At 38.2% G+C, this 20,944-nt stretch overlaps 1 protein-coding gene across 1 annotated transcript in view; it reads right to left on the reverse strand.

Annotated features, from left to right (window-relative positions):
• Positions 1 to 20,944, reverse strand: part of A1CF (APOBEC1 complementation factor) — a 51,762-nt gene that overhangs the window by 8,591 nt on the left and 22,227 nt on the right. The window contains 5 exon segments of the mRNA XM_030568901.1: positions 13,660 to 13,696; positions 13,699 to 13,795; positions 18,525 to 18,576; positions 18,578 to 18,615; positions 18,617 to 18,732. Coding sequence (XP_030424761.1) covers positions 13,660 to 13,696; positions 13,699 to 13,795; positions 18,525 to 18,576; positions 18,578 to 18,615; positions 18,617 to 18,732 — 340 coding nt within the window.

The raw sequence follows: 20,944 nt of genomic DNA on the forward strand, positions 1-20,944 counted from the left end.
TTATTTACAAGGCCTGTACAAAGTCCTGCTTCTCTGAAAGCAAGAGGAATCATGAATAAAAGGAGCAAAGGTACAAGCTTTTAGCCAACAGACCTCATTGCTCTCTCTCGCTTTTTTCCCCAGGGTGTCACTGTACACACTGGCTAAAACTTGTCTGTCTTGCTTTTTTTCCTTTGCCCCTCTCTCTCCTGTCTGTTCTCAGTTTCTGAGCATTCCTTCTCTCTCTCCCTTCTTTCTTTAGACAATGCCCAAAGAGTGCTGGGCTCTTTGCTAAACAAATTAAATACATGATCCTTGCACTGAGGAGTTTATAATCTAATTAAAGAATTGATTCAATCTGGCTGAAGTAGGGTGAAAGGGAGGGCAAGAGACTAGTATAAATTATGGGTTACTTCATTATGAGTACTATCTTAGTGGTATTTCTATATGTTCCTTTAAATATATTTATGTAATATATTGAGTTATCTAATCCATTCCATGGAATTTTATTAAATCTAGGTCCAGTAATCTAACTGAGAACCAGTGTAAAATTCTGGTATTCTGAAAGTACTGGAAATATCATGAGAAATTTTCTTCTTGCAAGATTCCTTATCCAGTTTTACAGACCTAAGAAGCACAGGTAGATTGGAAAAGATTCAGATAACAAGCCAGAATTTTAAATGCTTATATAATCAAAGTCCCAAACCCATCCTTTCTGTAGCACTGATTCAGATCTTATATATACCATTCACAAATTCTTAGATTTAATAGAATTTATAATACTTTTATTGTATTTTATATATGATTTTACATTCACCAATGGCTTATATGTATGTGCCAAACCAGATTTTTTTTTATATGAAGCTTGGGAATTTGTACTTGTGAGACATTCCATAAAGAAAAAAAAAAGTAGTGAGCTTTTGAAAAATTGTTGTTTTTCTAATAGTTCAGGGCTGGCCAGCTTTTAAACAAATGCGGTTATCTGAAGTATTGGAATGACCTTGACTGTATAAAACAATTTAGTACTGTCTATCCTGATGGACTGCAGTTGTACAGAAGGCACAGATTGCTTTGAAAACACGGTAGCTCTGTAAACTCTGAACTGCTTATGCTGTGTGTGCTCTAGCTCAGCCTAAAGCAGGAGAGAGGAACCAAACTAATATTGGTTTCAGAGTGGTAGCCGTGTTAGTCTGTATCAGCAAAAACAACTACTTGTCCTTGTGGCACCTTAGAGACTAACACATTTATTTCGGCATAAGCTTTCGTGGGCTAAAATAAGCTTCTGCCCAAATAAATTTGTGAGTCTCTAAGGTACCAGAAGGACTCCTCATTGCTCAAACTAATATTGAGGTTTTTGCAAGTTGCAGACTATATTTTGGCTTGCTTTTAGAATAATATCTAGGCTCTTCTGTCTGTTTTATACACATGAACCCACCTTGGATTCCAAACCTCTTAAACTTCCAACTATTCCAGTTTTCAGTTTAGAAGATGCATGTTTTACTTAAAATAAAAGGAAAATAACTGGACCTCTGGATCTTGATTTCATTATATATCCTTTTCAGATACATTATATCTTTATGGAATGTCCTTCTGAAATCCTAGGGGCTCTTTTAAATTGAAGACATTACATATCTAGTCCTGAGTGAGAGTCAGCAAAGGGCTCAATGCTTATTGTTGCAGAGCCACTCCCACAGAGATCGTCAGTCCTCCTTTGTGTGTCTGCTGTGACTGATCTGCTGGGACACAGAACTGTTAAATAGTGTATATACCGTAACTATTCCTATTGTAACAATTCTAAAAAGCAAATGCAACTGTTTATTTTTTCCACTAGGTGGCATAGTTAAAGTTTAATTTCAGTTATCATTTATTATAAGTGGGACATAATTCTGAAAACACCTTTAATCTTTGATTTGAAGATGCAGTTTAATAATGATACATTTTTATTTGCATATGTATTTATGTGGCATCACTATGTTTACATCACTCTATATTGAGCTCAACAGAACCTGAACTGTTTTCCTTTGTACTATACACAGAATGACCCTTAGATGAAGCTATGGCCAACTGACCAAAAACAAACAAAAAACCCAAAGAAACTTTGATGTTAGTTTAGAAAGTTTAATGATATTTCAAAGTCCAGTTAATGCCCTTTGATGAGCCTATAATTACGAAATTGCTTCACAGTATTTAATCCAATTTACAATATTCCTTAAATTCCTGATTTTTAGATGGCAATTTCATTTTATTTTTTCAAAACAGATGATTGCTTTTCCAGTAAATAGATGGTATGATTTTTATTACATTTCACAGTGTTAGAACGCTATACAAATATTGTACTAAAAGTACAAAAATAAGTGCTTTATGCACACACTTTTTTAATACTGTTCCTGTTTCTTGGCTTTGGCACCTGTTATAACTTACCTCATATAAATAGCAGGAAAAAAAAGAAGTATATAGTTATTTAACAAATGAAAGTGAGAAACATTTTTTACTGACAGTAGCCTTTTTCGTTAATAGTAGATGTATGGGTACATTAGTTCTTGGCAATTTTCACTAGTGCATCATTGCTAAAAATGATTTAAAACAGATATGTATGAGGGAAAATTGAGCTGAAACACCAACAATAGTATTAATTATTTAAACCTCTGAGTACAATGGCTAGGCTTAAATGGTTTCCCTGCAGTGCTGTCATTCTCTGCAAGCAAATAGTTCTATATCAATTGTAGAGGAGAATGCCATGATTTTTTTTAAATCACCTTAATGAGATAGTGTCTAAAGTGTATAAATAGAAATAAGCTCCATTAGTTCCAGCAATTACAGAAGACCTGAACTTTCACAAATGTGGCCAGATCTTGCACTTTTTATTCAGGCAAAACATCCATTGAAGTTAATGAGAGTTTTACCTCACCTAATAAGAGTCGGACTGGGGTACATTTCATTTCAGTGGCTCTGACGTATGAATAAGCTTGTGACAGTACAACAATGAACTAAATTAATATGAAACTCTAGAGACGAGGGGGCACCAAAGAATTGACAAACAATGTAATTTCCCTTTTGTTTTCTGAAAACCTTTAAAGGGATACTGCCAAGGTGGGTAAAATTACGAGTCCCCTTTTATATCTGAGTACTTTGCACTTAGATACCACTCTCTGTCTGAAGATACTAATATGCTTTACAGACATTAATGAATTTAATTTGTGAAGAAGGGGAAAGGACAGTTTTATTAGGCAAGTTTTACAGATAAAGGAAGTGAGCACAAAGGCATTAAGTGACTTGCCAAAAGCAGGGTTCCTCATTCTAAGTAATAAAACCATCCTCCTTCATACAACTCTGCAAAGCCAATGTGCTTGATTCTCCTTTCATGCTGGCCTAAATCAGGAATAATGCCATCGAACTCAGTGGAACTACATGGGTGTGTATCAAATGCAATCAGAATCAGACCATATATAAAAAACTATTGTTTTTTCTTACCAAAGCTAATGCTTTAAAACTTAAAATGAACAAACAGTCTGGAATCTGGAAACAGCATGGATAAGTGATCTTATGATGCCAAACCAGGGCATAAGTGTGATGAGTGGAGAGAAAATAGGCCTATTCTTCTCCCATTGTAGTCAAGGACAATGGATTTCAATGGCACTGTAGCAAGCCTAATGTTAAAAACATTGTATCAGAGGGGTAGCTATGTTAGTCTAGATCTTTAAAAAGCAACAAAGAGTCCTGTGGCACAGAACTCTTTGTTGCTTGTTAAAACCACAGTTTACTCTCAAGCCTCCAGTGGGTTACAGAGAAGAATGAACTAAAAAGAAAAACCAAGAGTTTTAAAAATGATTACAAATATCTTGACAGTATCCCTTTAAGTTTCCTATATAAATTCTATAGAGCATATACATTGAAAAGAGTGATTAGGATTTAGAAGAGTGATCCCTGTGTCTCTATAACAAAGTTGCAAAACACTGTAGGAATAGGTAGACTAATACCATTAGAGACTATACAACTTATACATTTGTTCCATTACTACTACAAGTAAGTCACAAAAATATGAGAAAAAGGTAAATACAAACACTTAACTGTGACTAGTCTAGTAAACACTATTTCATATACCAATGTGCTTTGAAGAGCTTTATATATATAAAACTCTACTTAGAAAAGCAAAATAATTTTCACAGTGTTGTTGTTTCACATATACTGGTTTACAAATTTGGGGCCTGATCCATTTCTCACTGAAATCAAGGCAACAGTCTTAACTACACTGGGTGCAGGCAGGATCAGGTAATTTTTTAGTATTGAGTGCCTCTCATGTGACCTGTGTGACAGTGGGTGAAAGGTGGTGAAAGTACTTGTTTTGCTTTTTGATGGAGAAGATGCGTAGCTGAAATTGTGACATTAAAAAAATGACCAATGACTGCAATATGAAAATCTGATATTGTAAATCCTCTCCGTGAATAATGGAAAATCTTCGTGCATAACATTGCAATATAGACTGAGCTATTGTAAGGTTCCTTTCTCTCTCTAATAAAACTATTATCTCTGGGGACCTTAATAACCATTTATTAACATGCACGACATTTTGTCACAAAAAAGAGACTAGTACTGAATTATTGTGAATAATAACTTATTGCTCTCTCTCTTTGTCTCTATATTTTGGACTCTACTAGTTTTGAACTTATAATTGCTTCATACTCTAAATTGTGCAATAAAATATAAGATTTTTTTAAAGGAAGAGAGATTTGGGTCAGGACTTATTTTTCTTGATTTCATATGCATAGAGTAACATTTACAGTTCACCAAATAAGGAAAAACTAGAAATCCAGGACCATAGGTTAAGCTTTCTTATTCTGCTCCTATATGTGCAAACTGTAGCAAACTGTTGCACTGTCTCAGGAGGATCCTGTTAGAGTGATGTCAGTTGTCATCAGAGCACTTTTCAAGGCAGTACTTTGTGTCTTTAAAAGCAAGTTCATGTTACACTGTGTGATTGCTATTGTCTGCAGCTGCACAACTATTTTGTGTCTGGTTCTTGCTTCCTCACCCTATGAACAATTTACAGTGTGTTTTCTTGCTGATTGTTTAATTTCATTTCATTTCAAGCATTGCAAATTATTGATGTTAATTAGGTGCAACTTCTGTAATTTAATATAGTTTAGTCTTAGCTCAAGTTTTATTAATTAAAAATGGGCCCAAATCAAAACCTCATACATGAACAGTCTTGAATTTTGGGAAAATTGGGTCCAGATCTGGTGCCTCAGGTACATTTCTGTGTGATATGTCTGGAACCAAAGAGCTCTACGTTTTCTATAATGTTTGCGTATTTACAGTGGTAAAAAAAATCAAGTCTCATATTCAGCAAACTTTTTGAGCTATCTTTTAAAAAATGTCACAGTTTCTGAGCAAACAATTTCATAACTAGTGTTGACTCAATAGGCTTAAAGTGAGTGAGTACCATCAGGGGTACAGTGGGGATAAGTAGTAAGGGTCTGTGTGGCTTACAGTATGAACTTATGGCTCTACATCCTGCAGAAATATGTGAAAGGAGATGCAAGCTTTCTGAGATGCTCAGAAAGACCAATCTACCATATCAATCCCCTCAGGAACTGGAATGCAGTATCTTACAGTTGGAAGCTCTCCAACGTTTGGTGTGATTAAAAGATGTGTGCTATATCACAGTCTTTTTCACGTTGCTGGAGAGGGATGGTTTCCTGGGTAGGTCTGAGGTGACTGATATTGCAATGAAATCGTTTTCTCCCATGCTTGTAAATCAAAGGGGAATTTTAATATCACCATAGCTTGCCTGTATGATATAATTCATTTTAACAGTTTCGGGATCTGTGTCCTCAGGCTAATGAGATATCAGTAGTTTCAACAGCTAATTTTTTTTAAAGAAACTTGTAAGAGCTATGGTACAATGGGTTTTGGTGGGTTCAAAAGATCACTATCAACTTGCAACCCTCATAAATATGTAATAAGACCAGGTACTGCACAAACCCTTACCATACCTGTTACAAGACTAATAAATAAATGGGAAAACATATTGTTCAATTAATTAGTCAATTGCAAGGGCTGGCTATTAGACTGCAAGAGAAGATATTTCAGTTATTAAATTGATTACTGCAACTGGATGTTGGGCCAAAAGGCCATTAAAATATTCTGTTGGTTTAAATTGATAATGCAACTTTGACATGGCTTCAGTGTCGTGCTAAACTGTTGATGAACACAGGCAGATTTCTCCACAGTATCCTTTATTTACATTTTATATGGCTTTAAATTTCTCTTAGTATAATTGTTAAGTAGGACAATGCTCTCAGGGACAATTTCTAGCGTAAAAGGATGTAATTCCAAGAACTTGCTTAAGCCTGCAGAGAATTTGTCCCATTGAGATGTTTTGTGCTAGAAGCACACTGACTTCAGAAAAGGTTTAGCAAGCATGATGATTAAATCTCACTTCTGATTCTCATGGGCCTGGTTTAACTGAAAATCAGCCATAATAAACAAGCCCTTTTTTGGATATCACCATTAGTAGTTATGGGCTTGCTTTTCTAAATTATTGCTCTCCTATGGCAAAGGATAGGAGTTGAAAATGCTACATTATTTTGTTGAGATTTTGCCTTCTTTATACAGACCTAGCACTACAAGGGATAGAGAAAACTCCAGTGACTAAAACCTATCCTCTACATTAAACGTCAAATCAGCTCTGAAATGCACATAAACAAGCACATCAGATTTTACTGCTAAATGTGTGAAAACTAGCTTTGCAGTCAGTATAAACCTGGCCTTTGATATATTGGCTGGAGTTTTCAAAACATTTTAGATACCTAAATGAGTGTTTAATGCCTCTAATCTAGTGTTTATATGGAAGATAGGCTCATACATGATTTTCAAAGAAACCAGTCTGTGTGCAGGATCTCTGTGCACCCAGGGTTGCCTTAAATTTCACACATTGTTTGCTTGACCTAGGGTATAGTAGGATTTTCTAGCTGGGTGGAGGTGCACATGGGCCAACATATGCTCATGAAAGTTAGGCATGGTTAGGGCACATCTAACTCATTATGCTTATTATAGATGAGCAGGTAGAGAATCAACTCCCCATTGGCTTATGTGAATGAGGTACAAGTATAAAAGAGGCATCCAAAGACACAAAAAGCCACTCCCATCCATACACACAGCTGAGAGGAAGAAGAAAACAGAGACTGAGACATAATGTAGCTAATTTAGTGAGAGCCAGGCAGTGATACTGGACTAGGAGGGTAGCCAGCACACACAGGCTCGGTTTGGGGATAGCATGGGAGCTTTGCTATGCAGAGGAAGTGAATTGTTTTGTAGAAGGGGGTGAGAGATTTGCTGTTTCTCAAGGAGAAGGACAGTGATCCCACTGACCATTCATGTCATGCAGTAGTGGTTTGGGGTGGAGCAACACTACCACTCAGCAGCTGGAAAGAGGATCTGTTCTCCCTACTCCCGTTTGCCCCTGTGTAATAGCCCACTTGTGCCCCTTGAGGAATTAGGGGGAGACTTAAAACAATTGTGGGAGTTGGGTGCCTAAACTGCCCTCCTTTCTGCTTTTACATCTTGCTATGCACCACGAATATGGGTATGATAACATAGCTAGCTAATCTGAGAAGTCTAACTGCTTTTCAAACTCTAAAGTCACTACATAATTGGAATATTTCTGTATTTGGCATGGATTATTGTTTGAAACACACACAGTAATATATACCTGAGAAACCTTTAGAACTTTTCCTGGGTAAAGGTAATTTTTTATTTCCAGTGTGAAAATTGATTTTAACTGATTTTTAAAATTTGTTTTGGTATATGTTCCATTGTAAAAACTATGAATCTAGACGTATAAAACTATCACTAAATCTAATTCTGGCCAATAGATTAGTTTAAAATCATGAGGTCACATAATTATCACACTGAGCTAGCCTCTTGCTGCACTTGATTACAAAGAAACATTGATTTTAAAAAAAATTAAAATAGTTCTCTCAAAATGTTCCATAACCATCACTACGAGTAGCCACTGCAAGGCAGGGTAGGCTTCATACTTGCGTAAGGTGCGAAATCGTGTCCCAGTGTCACTGCTTGTTTTAGTTGTGTAGCTGGTACAGTAGCAGCTGGATTAGCAATGGTGTATCCTGCAGTAAAAAAACAGACACAAAATGCATTTTCACGCAAATATACCTATATAGCTGATAACCACCTTTTGTCTATACGATTATGTAAACAGGTGGAGATTTCATTGTCAATGGAACAGTATATTTGTTAGATTAAATATACTTACTTGTTCTGACATCTGGGTTAATCACTGTTATAAAGATAATTTTCTCTCCTTTGCATCATATTGGACAGTGACAATTTTGGTATAGCTATATTATATATGAAAACTCTGCTAATCTGTAAACACATCATTCCCAACTCCGACCCTCTTCCCCCCTCCCCCACCCGGGCTATTCGCTGAATGATTTTCCCCCCAGTATTTGGTTATCTCTAACTAGGATGTCCACTATAGGCCTCTATTCTCTACTTCAAACTTGGCATATGGAGGACAAGACATATATTGTAACACAAGGACGTTCCCGGTCAGGTTCATGAGGAGAAATCTGTATAAATGATGGAATTGCATACCACATTCAGTCACGCTTAATCACTACCACAGTCTCCTCTCACAATGTGTATGTGTGTATAAGTAACATCACGTAGAGAAGACAGAGATATTCAATACTTATTCTTGGGGAAATGTGGAAATTGCACTTCATATGGCTATATAGCACATGTCCCCAACATTTCAAGTGGGATGGGCCTTAAGTGGGTGGTCCCGGGAAGGGGAAGTTCCAGGGAGGGATTCAGGTACTGATCCTGGGGTTGGGTGGGAGGCGGTGGAAAGGACTTGCATTGGCCCCTGGGTGGAGTTCAAGAGCAACAAGACTATTAGGAGCGCTGGGCCAAATGTGAGCAGTGTTGCAACCCCATGCACCAGGGGCCAGGTTGAAAAGCCTGGAGCAGAGAGCTGTGCCCAGCCAGTCCCATAGGAGCATGAGCTTCTCTGAAGGCACACACATTTAAAGGCAAGATTTATCCCCACATGACTAACTTAATATGCAGAAAACTATGGAAATATAACAGCAAGTCAAATGTGTTGCATGCTGAAAAGTTAATGTACATGTATTTGTCAAGCTTCCAAGACAAATAAAAAGAGTGGGTGAAAGAAGGGAGAGATTATAATGAAGCAGTAAGTGGGGACTGGATTCCATAAAAAGTCCATTTGGCTTACATGCTGCGGAAGCCTTCACAAACCCAGACAAATTGATTTTTCTGTGGCTTTTGCGGACTTCTGTGGCAGGAAGCTGGATATATATATATATAATATTATTGAATCCTCCTCAAGATACGGCAAACAATTCAGCAGTATGATTAATGCATGCTTCGTGGCAGGTTTGGCTCAAGGCATTCCCAGGATCTCAGAAGCACATTCACAATGGATAACAGTGTAATGCAGTGTCTATAAACTGGATTTGTGTTTTTGCCTGACATTTTCCATAATTTTCCTAGCCATTTTGGCTAGTTATTAAGCTATTTATCAGAAATGGGCCACCAGACTGAATAATGAGTCCTAATGCTTTTGAATTTGGGAAAAGTTTGGATCAGGACCTAAATTTAGTGACTGCCCTCATTTCTCTAGTGGGTCAAATCAAAACTGTAGCTCCAAACACTCCCAAATTTGAGGAAGTTCTCATGTGGCTCCAGATCCAAACTTTTTAGCTCAAGCCCATCTCTAAAACTTAACCTCTCATCCTCTCTCACTTGATCCTACAGTGAAGTCATAGTACATCATTTGAAAACATGTATTCTTATGTCAGCAAACTATTATAACCCATGCATCTGAAGAAGTGGGTATTCACCCATGAAAGCTCATGCTCCAAAACGTCTGTTAGTCTATAAGGTGCCACAGGATTCTTTGCTGCTATTATAACCCAGAGTATTATATTATGTTCTCCACAAATAGGGGACAGGAATGGATACATAGATGTGTAAACAGATAGACAATATGTGCATTTCCATTCAGTAGTTTTGAATCTGAACATGCCTGCAATCCCACTATATGTAATAAAGTAGCTAACAAAAATATATCTTCAGAAGAGCATCTCAGTACAGACCTTCACATACCTGGAAAAGCAGAGCTGTAGCAGGAGTCTCTGCTCCTCTGTAGGAATGCCCAAGGTCTGAAGAGGATATATCTGCAGCATATGTCTTGGCTCCTCAATAGATGCACTAGCTTAGGAGGTGTAAGGGATGTCTGTGAATCAGACATAAAACATTAGCTGTTTTTACTATTCTAAGGATCAGACACAAACTCCTCACAGACCAGGACACACTAACTCAGAGTGGCACCAGCCCCTGCCAGAACAACAGATGCAAAACCTGCAGACATACCTCCTCTGCTACAATGATCAAAACTCCCACAATGCACCTTCAGCTCCATGGGCCCTACACCTGCTGACCACAACTTGTGATGTGTCTCATCCAATGCATTAAATGCCCCCAAAACAACTATGTGGATAAACCGACAAGCACTAACGCTCCTCAAATCAATTCAAATGATAAAAGACAGAAACACGCTATCACCCATGGGTGAACACTTTTCACAAATATCATTACATATCTTCCTCTCAGTCTTTATCCTGCACAACACCTCCAAAAGATGAGTCTGGGAGTCTAAATTCATAACTGTACAAGACTAAAACCATGGACTGAACAGAGATACTGATTTATAGCTTATTAAACCACTACTAACTCGCTTACTCTTACCACCCCTCCCGCCACAGATGTCTTTGGTTTCCCTCACCCTTTCTTTCCCCCCTATGATTGGAGGGGTGTTAAGGGTCAGTAATGCTAGTCTGTTCTACCATGTATTTAGCTGTGACTCTCTGGGTATGTCCTATACTGCAATTAGACACCTGTTGCTTACCTGTGCCAGTGAGTCACAGCTCGGGGGCTGTTTAGTTTTGATGTAGACATTTGGACTCAGGCTGGAGTTTGAGCGCTGAGGCCCTCCCACCTTGCAACGGCTCTAGAGCCCAGGCTCCTGCCTGAGCCTGAACATCTACAGTTGCAATTAAACGTACCTTAGCCTGCAATCTGGGAGCCTGAGTCACTGGCATGGCCCAGCTAGAGGTTTTAACTGCAGTGTAGACAAACTCTCAGAGTACAATTCCCAGGCCTGCAGAACAGCTCTGAGTAAGCTCAAAGCTTGTCTATCTCACCAGCAGAAGCTAGTCCAATATAAGATATTACCTCAACCACCTTGATTCTTGGATATCCTGGGACCAACAGGCTACAACAAACTGCATCCTATTCTAAGGATGACAGTTTGACAATTCATACCTCCTGTCAAGTATTTTGCTCAAATAGAAAAATGGTGCATTATTGATATTCTGAGAGAATATGTATTTGAGCAAAACACTACTATAAAAGAAAAACACTTACTTAAATATTAGTGTGTGCACTAGTACAAAACATTAGCACCAGAAGTTCATGGTTCAGGCAGGGAAAAAAGCCTTGTATCATTGAAAACTTGCATATTTCTGCTTATTTTTGCAAATTCCCTCAAACTGGAGGTGTAACTTTTAAATATGGAGTGGATATTTGCTAAATATGACTCATCAACAATTCTTTTGATGACATGATGTGGTGTGACCCAGTGAAATGTAATCCAAAATATTGTTATAGGTTAGCAGTGGAAATATACCCTATTTGATTTCTAATTGGGTATAATTAGAGACAGGGTTAGTGGCATGGCCTCTTATTAAGGTACCCAACACTTCCCATTGTACTTTGTTTATACTTTGCTAAATGTTAACTGTTTGGACTGAAATTTTTCCAAGCTAGTTGTCTGCCTCAGACTGATTTTATTTTTTAATTTGGAAAATTAAAAAAATGGTTCAGCCATTTCCAAAAGTTGAGTTTTATGGAAAAATATATAGTTTTTGCTGACTGTTAAAAAATCCTGGATATCTTTTCTTGAAAAGCTGTAATGCCGCAATGCTTTGGAGAAGGGGCTTGAAATTTGGAAGAGGGTCATGGTGGCCTTTGCATCAGGGATCTGCTTTTTGCCATCCCTGTGAAAAAGCCTTTGAAAAACTGCAGTTCACACATGCTCAGTAGAGTCTTGATAGAGCTTTGCAGCTAAGTTCACCAATGATTTTGTGCACATTGGGAATGATCCAGTCAGAAGATGAGCATGACTATCCTGCAATTGCAGCTCTGCTTTATAAAGGCTGGTCATGGTAGGGCCAGGCCTGTATTGAGTACCAGAACTGAGAGCATGGAGCCTGTCTCTTCTATGTTCTCAGTGTCACCACCTCCCCCACGGGCCCAGGCAACATGGAGGAAGAGACTTCGGGTTTGAATGCAGGGGAGACGAGGGCTGGACCAAGGGGGGCCAGAGGGAGTAGATTGGCACAAGGAAGTGTGTGTGGGGTGGAATCTGGGACTGGAAGCTGGCAGCAGGGGAAGAGGGATACTGGAGTTGTAGGGAGGGAGGGTCAGATCTGACAAGAAGATGGGGTACAGGGGGAGCACTGGCATTGACTAGACAGAACTGAGACAGCAGCCGTGGTGGCTGGACACTGAATTTGTACAAAGAAATCAGAGTCTGTGAGACAGTGGGGATAGGCAAGATATATAAGGGTAGGGTGGTGACTGGAGACCGGGGCTGAGTGTGGGGGACAGATTAATTAAGCGGCTAGGAGGGCGGGAACTGGGTTTGGCTGGACAAATGTCTGGAGACAAGGAACTGGAGGGGGAGATTAAGCCTGGAAGGGGGGAGACTACAGCTAGCTGGGCAAGGGGACTGAGACTGTATGAGAGGGCTGAGGAGTGAAGACTGGGACTGGGTAGATAAGGAGACTGGGATGAGTAGCTAGTGGGGAAGAGTTGAGCCTTGGATAGGGATAGTTGGAGGGGCCAAGGCAGAAAGAGTCAAGCTTGAGGGGAACAGGCAGAAGAGTTTGAGCCTCTACAGGGCTGGGGAATAGAATCCAGATTCCTGAGTCTCACAATTCCTCTGTTTGTCAGCAAATACCTGTGAAACCCACTAGCAGAGTGTGTGACGAATCCTGCTCTAGCGCTGTTCATGAGAGGATAACAGCCCACTACTGCTATTAGCTCAGGTGACAGAAGTCTGTGAGGTGGGTCTAAAGGTTCCAAACCTGCTGATGAACCATGTGGGTATCAATGTGATGGCACTTGATGGAATTCTGTTTATTCAATTTGCTTTTTAAAAATTCCTAAGAAATCACCCAGCAAAACCTATTTAACAAACATTATTAAGGTTGCAAAGTCAATTACTTAAAAGTTAGGAAATTCCACGAATTAAGGTTGCCTGTGCAACTTTAAATTTGTCTCCTTTATACATATGCTTTGATACAGCCTTTAATTACCTGATCATACGATTTTTCTACAGGACTTTGCCTTATTTAGTAGACAGGATGGATAGTGCATACTGAATGAGTAGCTATTTAATGTTTTGTTTTATCCTCCTTGTTCAATGTAGAACTTTATCCTTCCTCTCCAAATCAAAAATTAAAATAAATAGTGACCTATGTAGTTAATTCTAGCAATGATGCCTAAATAAATAGAAATTTTAAAAACTGATTAAAAACCATATGAAATGGAATAGTTACATACATAGTAGGATTCTGGCTGGCAAGGGCAGGAATAGTGATTTATATAGGAATAGTTGTCTTTGGTCCTGGCCAATTGCAGAATGAAGCTGATAAACAGGTTGTCCCCAGTTATTTTTCTGGCAGATTTCTTCTAAGACCTATAAGAGAAAATGTATACCAGTTACAACCACATTTTAATGTTCTGGCCCATCTCTGGTCCTACCTGCTGCAAAAATATTGCTTTCCATGAGTTTCATATGTAGATTATATGCTACAAATTCTTAGTTTATACACACACACACACAACAAGTTTTGAAGGTTGAAAGGGTCCTAATCTAAGAATAATATAAGCAACCTGAACGTTCAACAATCAAGTAATTCCATGAAGATAATTGTCAACAACACTGAATCTGATGTATTTTTAGTTTAGTCCATTAACTGTTTTACTTTGATGAAGCATTGGAAGAATTTCCTTGACTTTTATTCATTACCCCATTTATTGCGCTCCAGAATTCTGCATTTTTAACATCTGTTAAAGAATTGTGACTATATTATCCTTCACTATTTCTCTGCTTCTTCTCCTGCGTAGTGGGGTGTCGTGAATGAAGCATGGGTGTATCCCTCTCCAAATTATTTGCCTAAAACCTAGTTATGTTACATTTCTGTCCAGTTTATTGCAAAGGCCACTTGCTTGCTGATGCTCCTGGTCTGTAATAGAAATTCTGAGTGGTATTGCCCTCTTCCTTACATTGTGTGGAAGCAGGGGAAGAAAGAAAGGGTTGAAATGAAAGTGGAGTTAGTTTCTTCCACAATATGTTATTCTACAAAATAAATAATTGTATTCAAATGTTATTACCCTACTTTATATTCCTTCTTCCAAATCACTGAATATATAGAGTGTCCCAAATCAGTCTTAATACTGATAATTAAGAGCTCTACTAGAGGCTCACTATTCTACATAGCTCTCCAGTAATGACGCCCAAGCCAGTTGTTTGTTCAGACAATGTCATCCACCAATTTTATGGATAGGAATCTTGACTGGCTCCTCAAGCTGCCAGTTGGCTTTAGAATTAAAGGGGGTGTGTATACGGGGAAGGCCCATATCCCCTTGGGTGCTCCACTACTCATCGGCCAACAAGGGAGATGCAAGGTGATTGGTTCTTGCTTCCTGCAATCATTTACTTAAACCCCAGTACAGGCCTCTTGCCCCATGTTTAGCTAAACTCACCCAGCCACCCTCCTAATAGTTATATATATAGGAACTGTGTTTTTATGTTGCTTTGGGTCTGACTAATTGCCTGTTTAAAAGTTCAGGAAGCAATTTTTCCCACTGGGGCCAAACTGGCTTTGGTCTAGTGGAATTTTTTGCCTTTCTCATAGTATTGGGCAGGCACATTCAGGTTAAATAGGTATAGGATTTAGGAAATACATTTGAGGAAAGTTGTGAATGTTAGTTCATCGCAACTCGAAGCCGGTGTCTGGTGTGGACAGAAGGCCAAAGGGCCAGTGACCAGAAGAGCTAAAAGCCTTTTGCTGGTGGACCCCAGGTCTATGGGCAAGAGGGAAACTAGATTTGAGTTTAAGACTAGATTTGGGTTATGGCAGTGGTACATAAGTCTGTGCAGACCCTCTTTGGTACCTTCTGTCCCCTTTGTAGGGAAAGCGGGGGAAGATGAGAAGGCTCAGCAAAGCAAGCTGAATTCTTGGGGCAGGCAGTGGAGAGTCTGCTCTGAGTTATCGGTTATATAATAGGAGCTATGTAAACCTTTCACTGAACCCACATATATGCCAGTTATTGGGAGATGTGGGACAAGGTTGGTGAAAGATTAACATTGGAGAAGAGCACTAACAAAGCTGCAACCTGCTGCCTAAAAACAATTGCTGTGTCTGTCCTCATTCACTTGTGTATCCTGATCAAGTAGCTCTACCATGTACCATGTTCAGTGACCTTAAAATGGAAACACTCTACTGCACAAAAGACTATCAGGAGTTTTCCAGTTAAATTTTCATCAAGGCTGCCTCCTCTAAACTGTTTGTTCAGTGTTGTAATGATTTGCACTTAAATTTGCTCAAAGTGCTTTACAAACACTAGTAATTTACCTCCCTGCTCTCCTCTTAGCTGAAAAGTATTAATTCTATTTCTTTATAAATGGGGAAATTGAGGCACAGGGCAGTAAATAGACTTCAAAAAGTCATAGAGGAAAGTCTCCTGATTCTATTATCTGATTTATCCACATGAACATCTCTCTTCTAATGTGATATCTTTGTTTTATAAATGTTGTGCAGGTTATTCATACTTATAGTACTGCTCTGAACTCTCAAGCTTATGTTTTTCAAGGCATCACAATCCATACATCAAAATTGCATTAGTGATTTTTCACATTTAAAATTTTACATATGTTCAATTTAATTTTTAAATTCTTATTTGCATAAAATATTCGGATTTGAGTTTGCAAATGGCAGTTGTTCATAAATTGGGTAGTTAGGCAGCTACCTGATTCTCATGTATACCAAGCTACCTGATTCTTATGCAGCTTGTGTGCAAAAGGGCAAATGTTTGTGTATGCAAGAACTTAGATATGAAAAATTGCACATGCAGAATCTTAAATATAAAAATTACTGGCAAAATTTTAGAAGCTGCTTTTAAAATATTTAGCCACCACAGTCCAAAGCTACTTTATGAATAGCTGGTTACGCCCATTTTAAGATGTCCTATCAGTATTGAAATCCCATGTGAGACGTACATATATTTAAAAATTTAGCTGGGGAGAGGAAACAGAATTTGGAAGGGCCTCTCTGAAATTGACCTAGATTAATGAATATATTGACCAGATTCAAGGGGAATCTAAGCTACTGTAACTTATACCTTCTTCTATCCTACCATTGTGTGTGTATGTGTGTGTGTGTGTGTTACTTTAATTTATATCTGCATATTAATTGTTTTTCCTTCTAAACATTTTTTTTACTCCTTAGCCTGTCCAGCTACGATACCCTAGAATCTTTTAGATTCAGTAGGCCAAATGCAGAAGTGATGTGAAAGGAGTGTAAGTTCTAAGTTTGGGCACGGGTGTGCTCTCAGTGAGACTGCTGCTCAACTGGTATAATTTACCTACCGAAGAAAGTATAAATTACACCAAAGTAGTGTCCCAGGCCTGGATTCACTTAAACTCACCTTTGAATTTGTCCCTGTGACAACATTTTGTATGTTCCTAAGGAAACAGCTTTATCAGGAAGATTTTCATATTAAATAAATGTCAGTATCAATTATAGTTCAGGTTGTCTCTTGTATAGCCTTAAAATCTTTGGAGATAATTCATCTATACTATCTAAGAACAGTTTTCTGGGCACAGGGACACAGGATTCTCAGGAGACTCACAGAGTCATACTTGTGATTGGAGAGAGAGAAGTTTTCAACCGTATTTTAGAGGCAATATGCATTATACTACTAGTTTCGTGGGCTATTAAAGATCTCTTTATAATGAGCAGTGTCACTTTTAAATATCAAGGGCAACATTTTCAAAAACATCTAAGTGATTTAGTAGCATAAATCCCACCATGTGATATTCATTGGTGCATCATGGAAGATATTGTCCAACCAGGGAGCCCAGTCTATAAAGGACAATGAGAGCATGAGGTACCCAAACTATGCCTCCTGTCAGGCACTGCGGTGCTATTTTTAAATTGAAATGTTTAGGTTTTCAGGTCTTCCATATTTTGATGAAATATCAGAGTTTTCTACGGAGAACAGAAATTTTTTTGCAAAAAAACATTTAGTCAAAAATCCAATTCTTCACTGAAAAATAGTTTTGGCTGAAAATTTGTGACCAGCCTTAGGCGGTAGGTACTACTGTGATGCTCAGTATTAATAACAATAAGTTTATATCCAAATCCAGAACTTCCCCAAAATTCAGGATGGTCTGAATTGAGAATTTTGTGTTGCCCAATTAAAGAGAGAGAGTGTGCTCATCATGAAGGCCAGACCCTCAAAATTCCAGGGAATTTTGTTCTGATTTGGGATTCTGTTTTGAGCCCCTCTCTAATTTCAACAAGTTTGTTATCTGTGTTGAGCCCAGTTTTGCACCTCTTACCTCTAAATAACTTTGTGACTTCCATAGAAGTTCTGCCTTTGTTAAGGACTAAATGATTGGATCAGTACATTAACTTTAAAAGGAGGCTTCACTGCAGTAGTCTCAGCAGTAGTCTTTCATGTTTGATTATACAATATGCATAAAGTTCTGCCCTAGGATCTGGCATGTAACGCTCATGGAAATTATGAAAGTCAATGGGAGCTGACATGCTGAGAACTGAGGGCATGTTTAAATTCACAATTTTTTATTCTGTTACCATATTGGAATGATTATGATAGTTTGAGGCCTCTAGCTATGTAGTGTTAATATTGTAATAGATTATGCTGTGGAAAGCAGAAACTTTTTTTTAATATGACCCCATTCTTTATATTTTTCTGTTTTAACGAGTCTTTTTCATTACTTCTTAAAATAAATGTGGTTTTTAAAAATAAAACATATCAGTGATAATTTCTGAGCAGATATCTCTTTATTAGTGCTCCTCCCAAGGATATTCTGGGGCTGAAGTGATAGTAAAAGTTACTTCAATGCAACTTGTGTAATCTTCAAGAATAGTTGGAACAGGTCCTAAAACAGCAGAACCCTTCTTTAGGCATAACAATAGTAACTTGTAGTTATTTTCTGTAATGTCTCTTTCAAAGGTGAGCAGATCAGTGTGTGAACATACTCATGATCACCTATCAGCATTTTCAAAATAAGTAACTATTCAAACTGGGGTCTAAATCTATTGTATTGCAGAAAGCATTAAAAAAAAGACGAATATATTCTGACTAGAGCATTTTTCCTAATTTATTGTACCTACCTGAGGAGCAAGTTTAATTCCATGTGGTTTTAAAGTGAGATGGTTCATGGGGTAAGCTCCAGTCCAGCAAAAGATCATAGAGTTTGTCTTTCTCCCCTCTTTTCTCCTTTAACCTGGTATCCACGACCCAGGCCAGTGTAAGCCAAGTATCCACGTCCTCCTAGTCCTCTAACTCCCGCAGCCCCTACAGGTACATTCATGTAAATTTCTAGGAATGTAAGAAGCATTAAACTGAATCAAATCACCGGAAAATCACCCTGATTCTTACGGTATGGAAAAGTTAGCCCCATTCACTGATTTCTGATAAGAAGATGGTAGGAACATTGACTGACTGAGAACTGCTGCAGATTCATACCACACTCTAGACTTAAGACTCAAGGTCAGAAGGGACCATTATGGTCATCTAGTCTCATCTCCTGCACAATACAGGCCACACTAGTCACCATGAAGTAGAACTCACAAGGAGAAGTTTATTTATTACCTTTGGAGGAAAATACAATAATACCACGAATATAGAGCTGGTATCTACACAACTGTATCATTCTGGCTTTTATAATACTTCTTGGGGCATTTATTTATGTTTAGTGCCTGTAATTTCAGGCTGCAAGCTAAGAGCAGCATAGTTTCCTTAGAAAATTCATTGCAGATTTGTTTCCTGGTTCACCATATCTTCTAATCGATTACAGTATATAACTAAGATTGTCTTTATTCCTATGGTATCACTTCTCTATGGGATTATCAATAATTTAATCAATATAAACCAGATCTCTACCCCATCATCGTTTAAGTTGTTTTCCTAAAGTGCCTTGAGATGTTTTAGTTAGAAGGCATGTCCTAGTTGCTTCTGACTTTCCCATCTTCTCTGCTCTGTTCAGTCAACACGAGGCTTAACTTTCCATTGAATTCATGCACAGATTACTTTTGATTTTTTGCCATGTTTCTAACCTTATTTACAGTTGCAGAGTAAAGGGACAGTTGAAAATTAGATTGATTACTGCCCATTGGTATAATTTAAGATTTTTAATGAAGTTGGAATACATAGATTTCCCCCCATTCTTTGAACTAATGACCATTTTCTCACATTAGAACTGGTTCCTTTCAGAAGGATTGTTTGGGAATTTAGGAGGTTAACAAGTGAGACCATACTAAGGAAATGTGAACTGAGTGATTTGGGAGTTTTGACACATTTTCCTAATGTAATTTTTGTGAGTTTTAGATTTATATATGCACAGTAAAGCTAAAGCATGAGCAGTAGCAGTGCAAATTTCCCAAACCATACCAATGAGCCAATGTGTCTTGATCTTTCTCTGAAGGGATCATTTCTAGGGGGTTAGAGATTAGGTTAGTTAATTCAGTCCTCATCAACTCTACTGAGGACTTCAGACTGAGAACTGTGTTCTTTAGGACATCTTTCTACCTGTAAATGGGTTGAGAACACCATCTGATTTCACTTAGGACATCAATCTGCTGTCAGTTGTTAATGATCTCAGTCACTACTAGAAATGAGTGAGAAGATCTGGATTTTGAACACCCCAAAATTTAATTAAGCCCATTATAAAGTAAGTGGGCCTATGTAACATTCACACCTTAGTTTTGGAAATGTTTTGGATCTAAGGTTTCATTCAGGCTCCTCTCTAGTCACCACACATTTGCACCAGTAATTTCAAAATTAAGTTTACTAATCCCTTATACTATCCATTCAGATAGACTGTTTTTTAATTTGTTTTGTTGCAGGAAACATAACAAAATAAAAACTCTGCTAAGGAGCATGACCTTTTATCATGTTAAATAGTTAATGTTTTGTCTACACTGTGATAGATCAAAATTGGAACTATATATCCAAATCTGTGGCGGTGAGACATAATAGGACCCCAGACTGAACTACTAACTATTTGAGTGTTGCAAAATTAAAACCCAACCAACAAGATAGTGAAACAAAACCACCCCCAGTTTTGATCTCTGTAGTCGACATACTTGAAAAGATACTTAATGTCGAATGTGTAATCTGCCAGTGCTTATGGCCACTTCTTGGAGCACAGTGTGAAGCACTTTTTTGTTTTCATCTCTGTTTTGGAGGTTCATTTGTCATTCCCTGTAATGATGCTGTATTGCTGCTCCCTAGAATAACTAGGGTAATGGCCTGACTAGAAAATGTCCTGGTTGTGGGGAGATAAGAGTCAATACACAGAGCACTGAATCTCCTGGGACTGGTTAGTTTCTCTGAAACTCAGCCTTGAGCCATTAAAAAGAGGAGAAAATGAACTGCTAGGCTTCTGGGATTGAATCAACAGCCAGCTGTGGGCAAGGAGTTCTGCTGTGAGTGGAAAACTCTTGTTTTGTTTGTTTTTTTCCCTCCTGGGACAAAATGGAGGATTTTTGGTTTGTTTATTTTGGAGCAAGAGTAATTCAGAGACTGTTAA

The sequence above is a fragment of the Gopherus evgoodei genome, chromosome 7 (assembly GCF_007399415.2).
Source record: "Gopherus evgoodei ecotype Sinaloan lineage chromosome 7, rGopEvg1_v1.p, whole genome shotgun sequence".
Lineage (NCBI taxonomy): Eukaryota > Metazoa > Chordata > Testudines > Testudinidae > Gopherus > Gopherus evgoodei.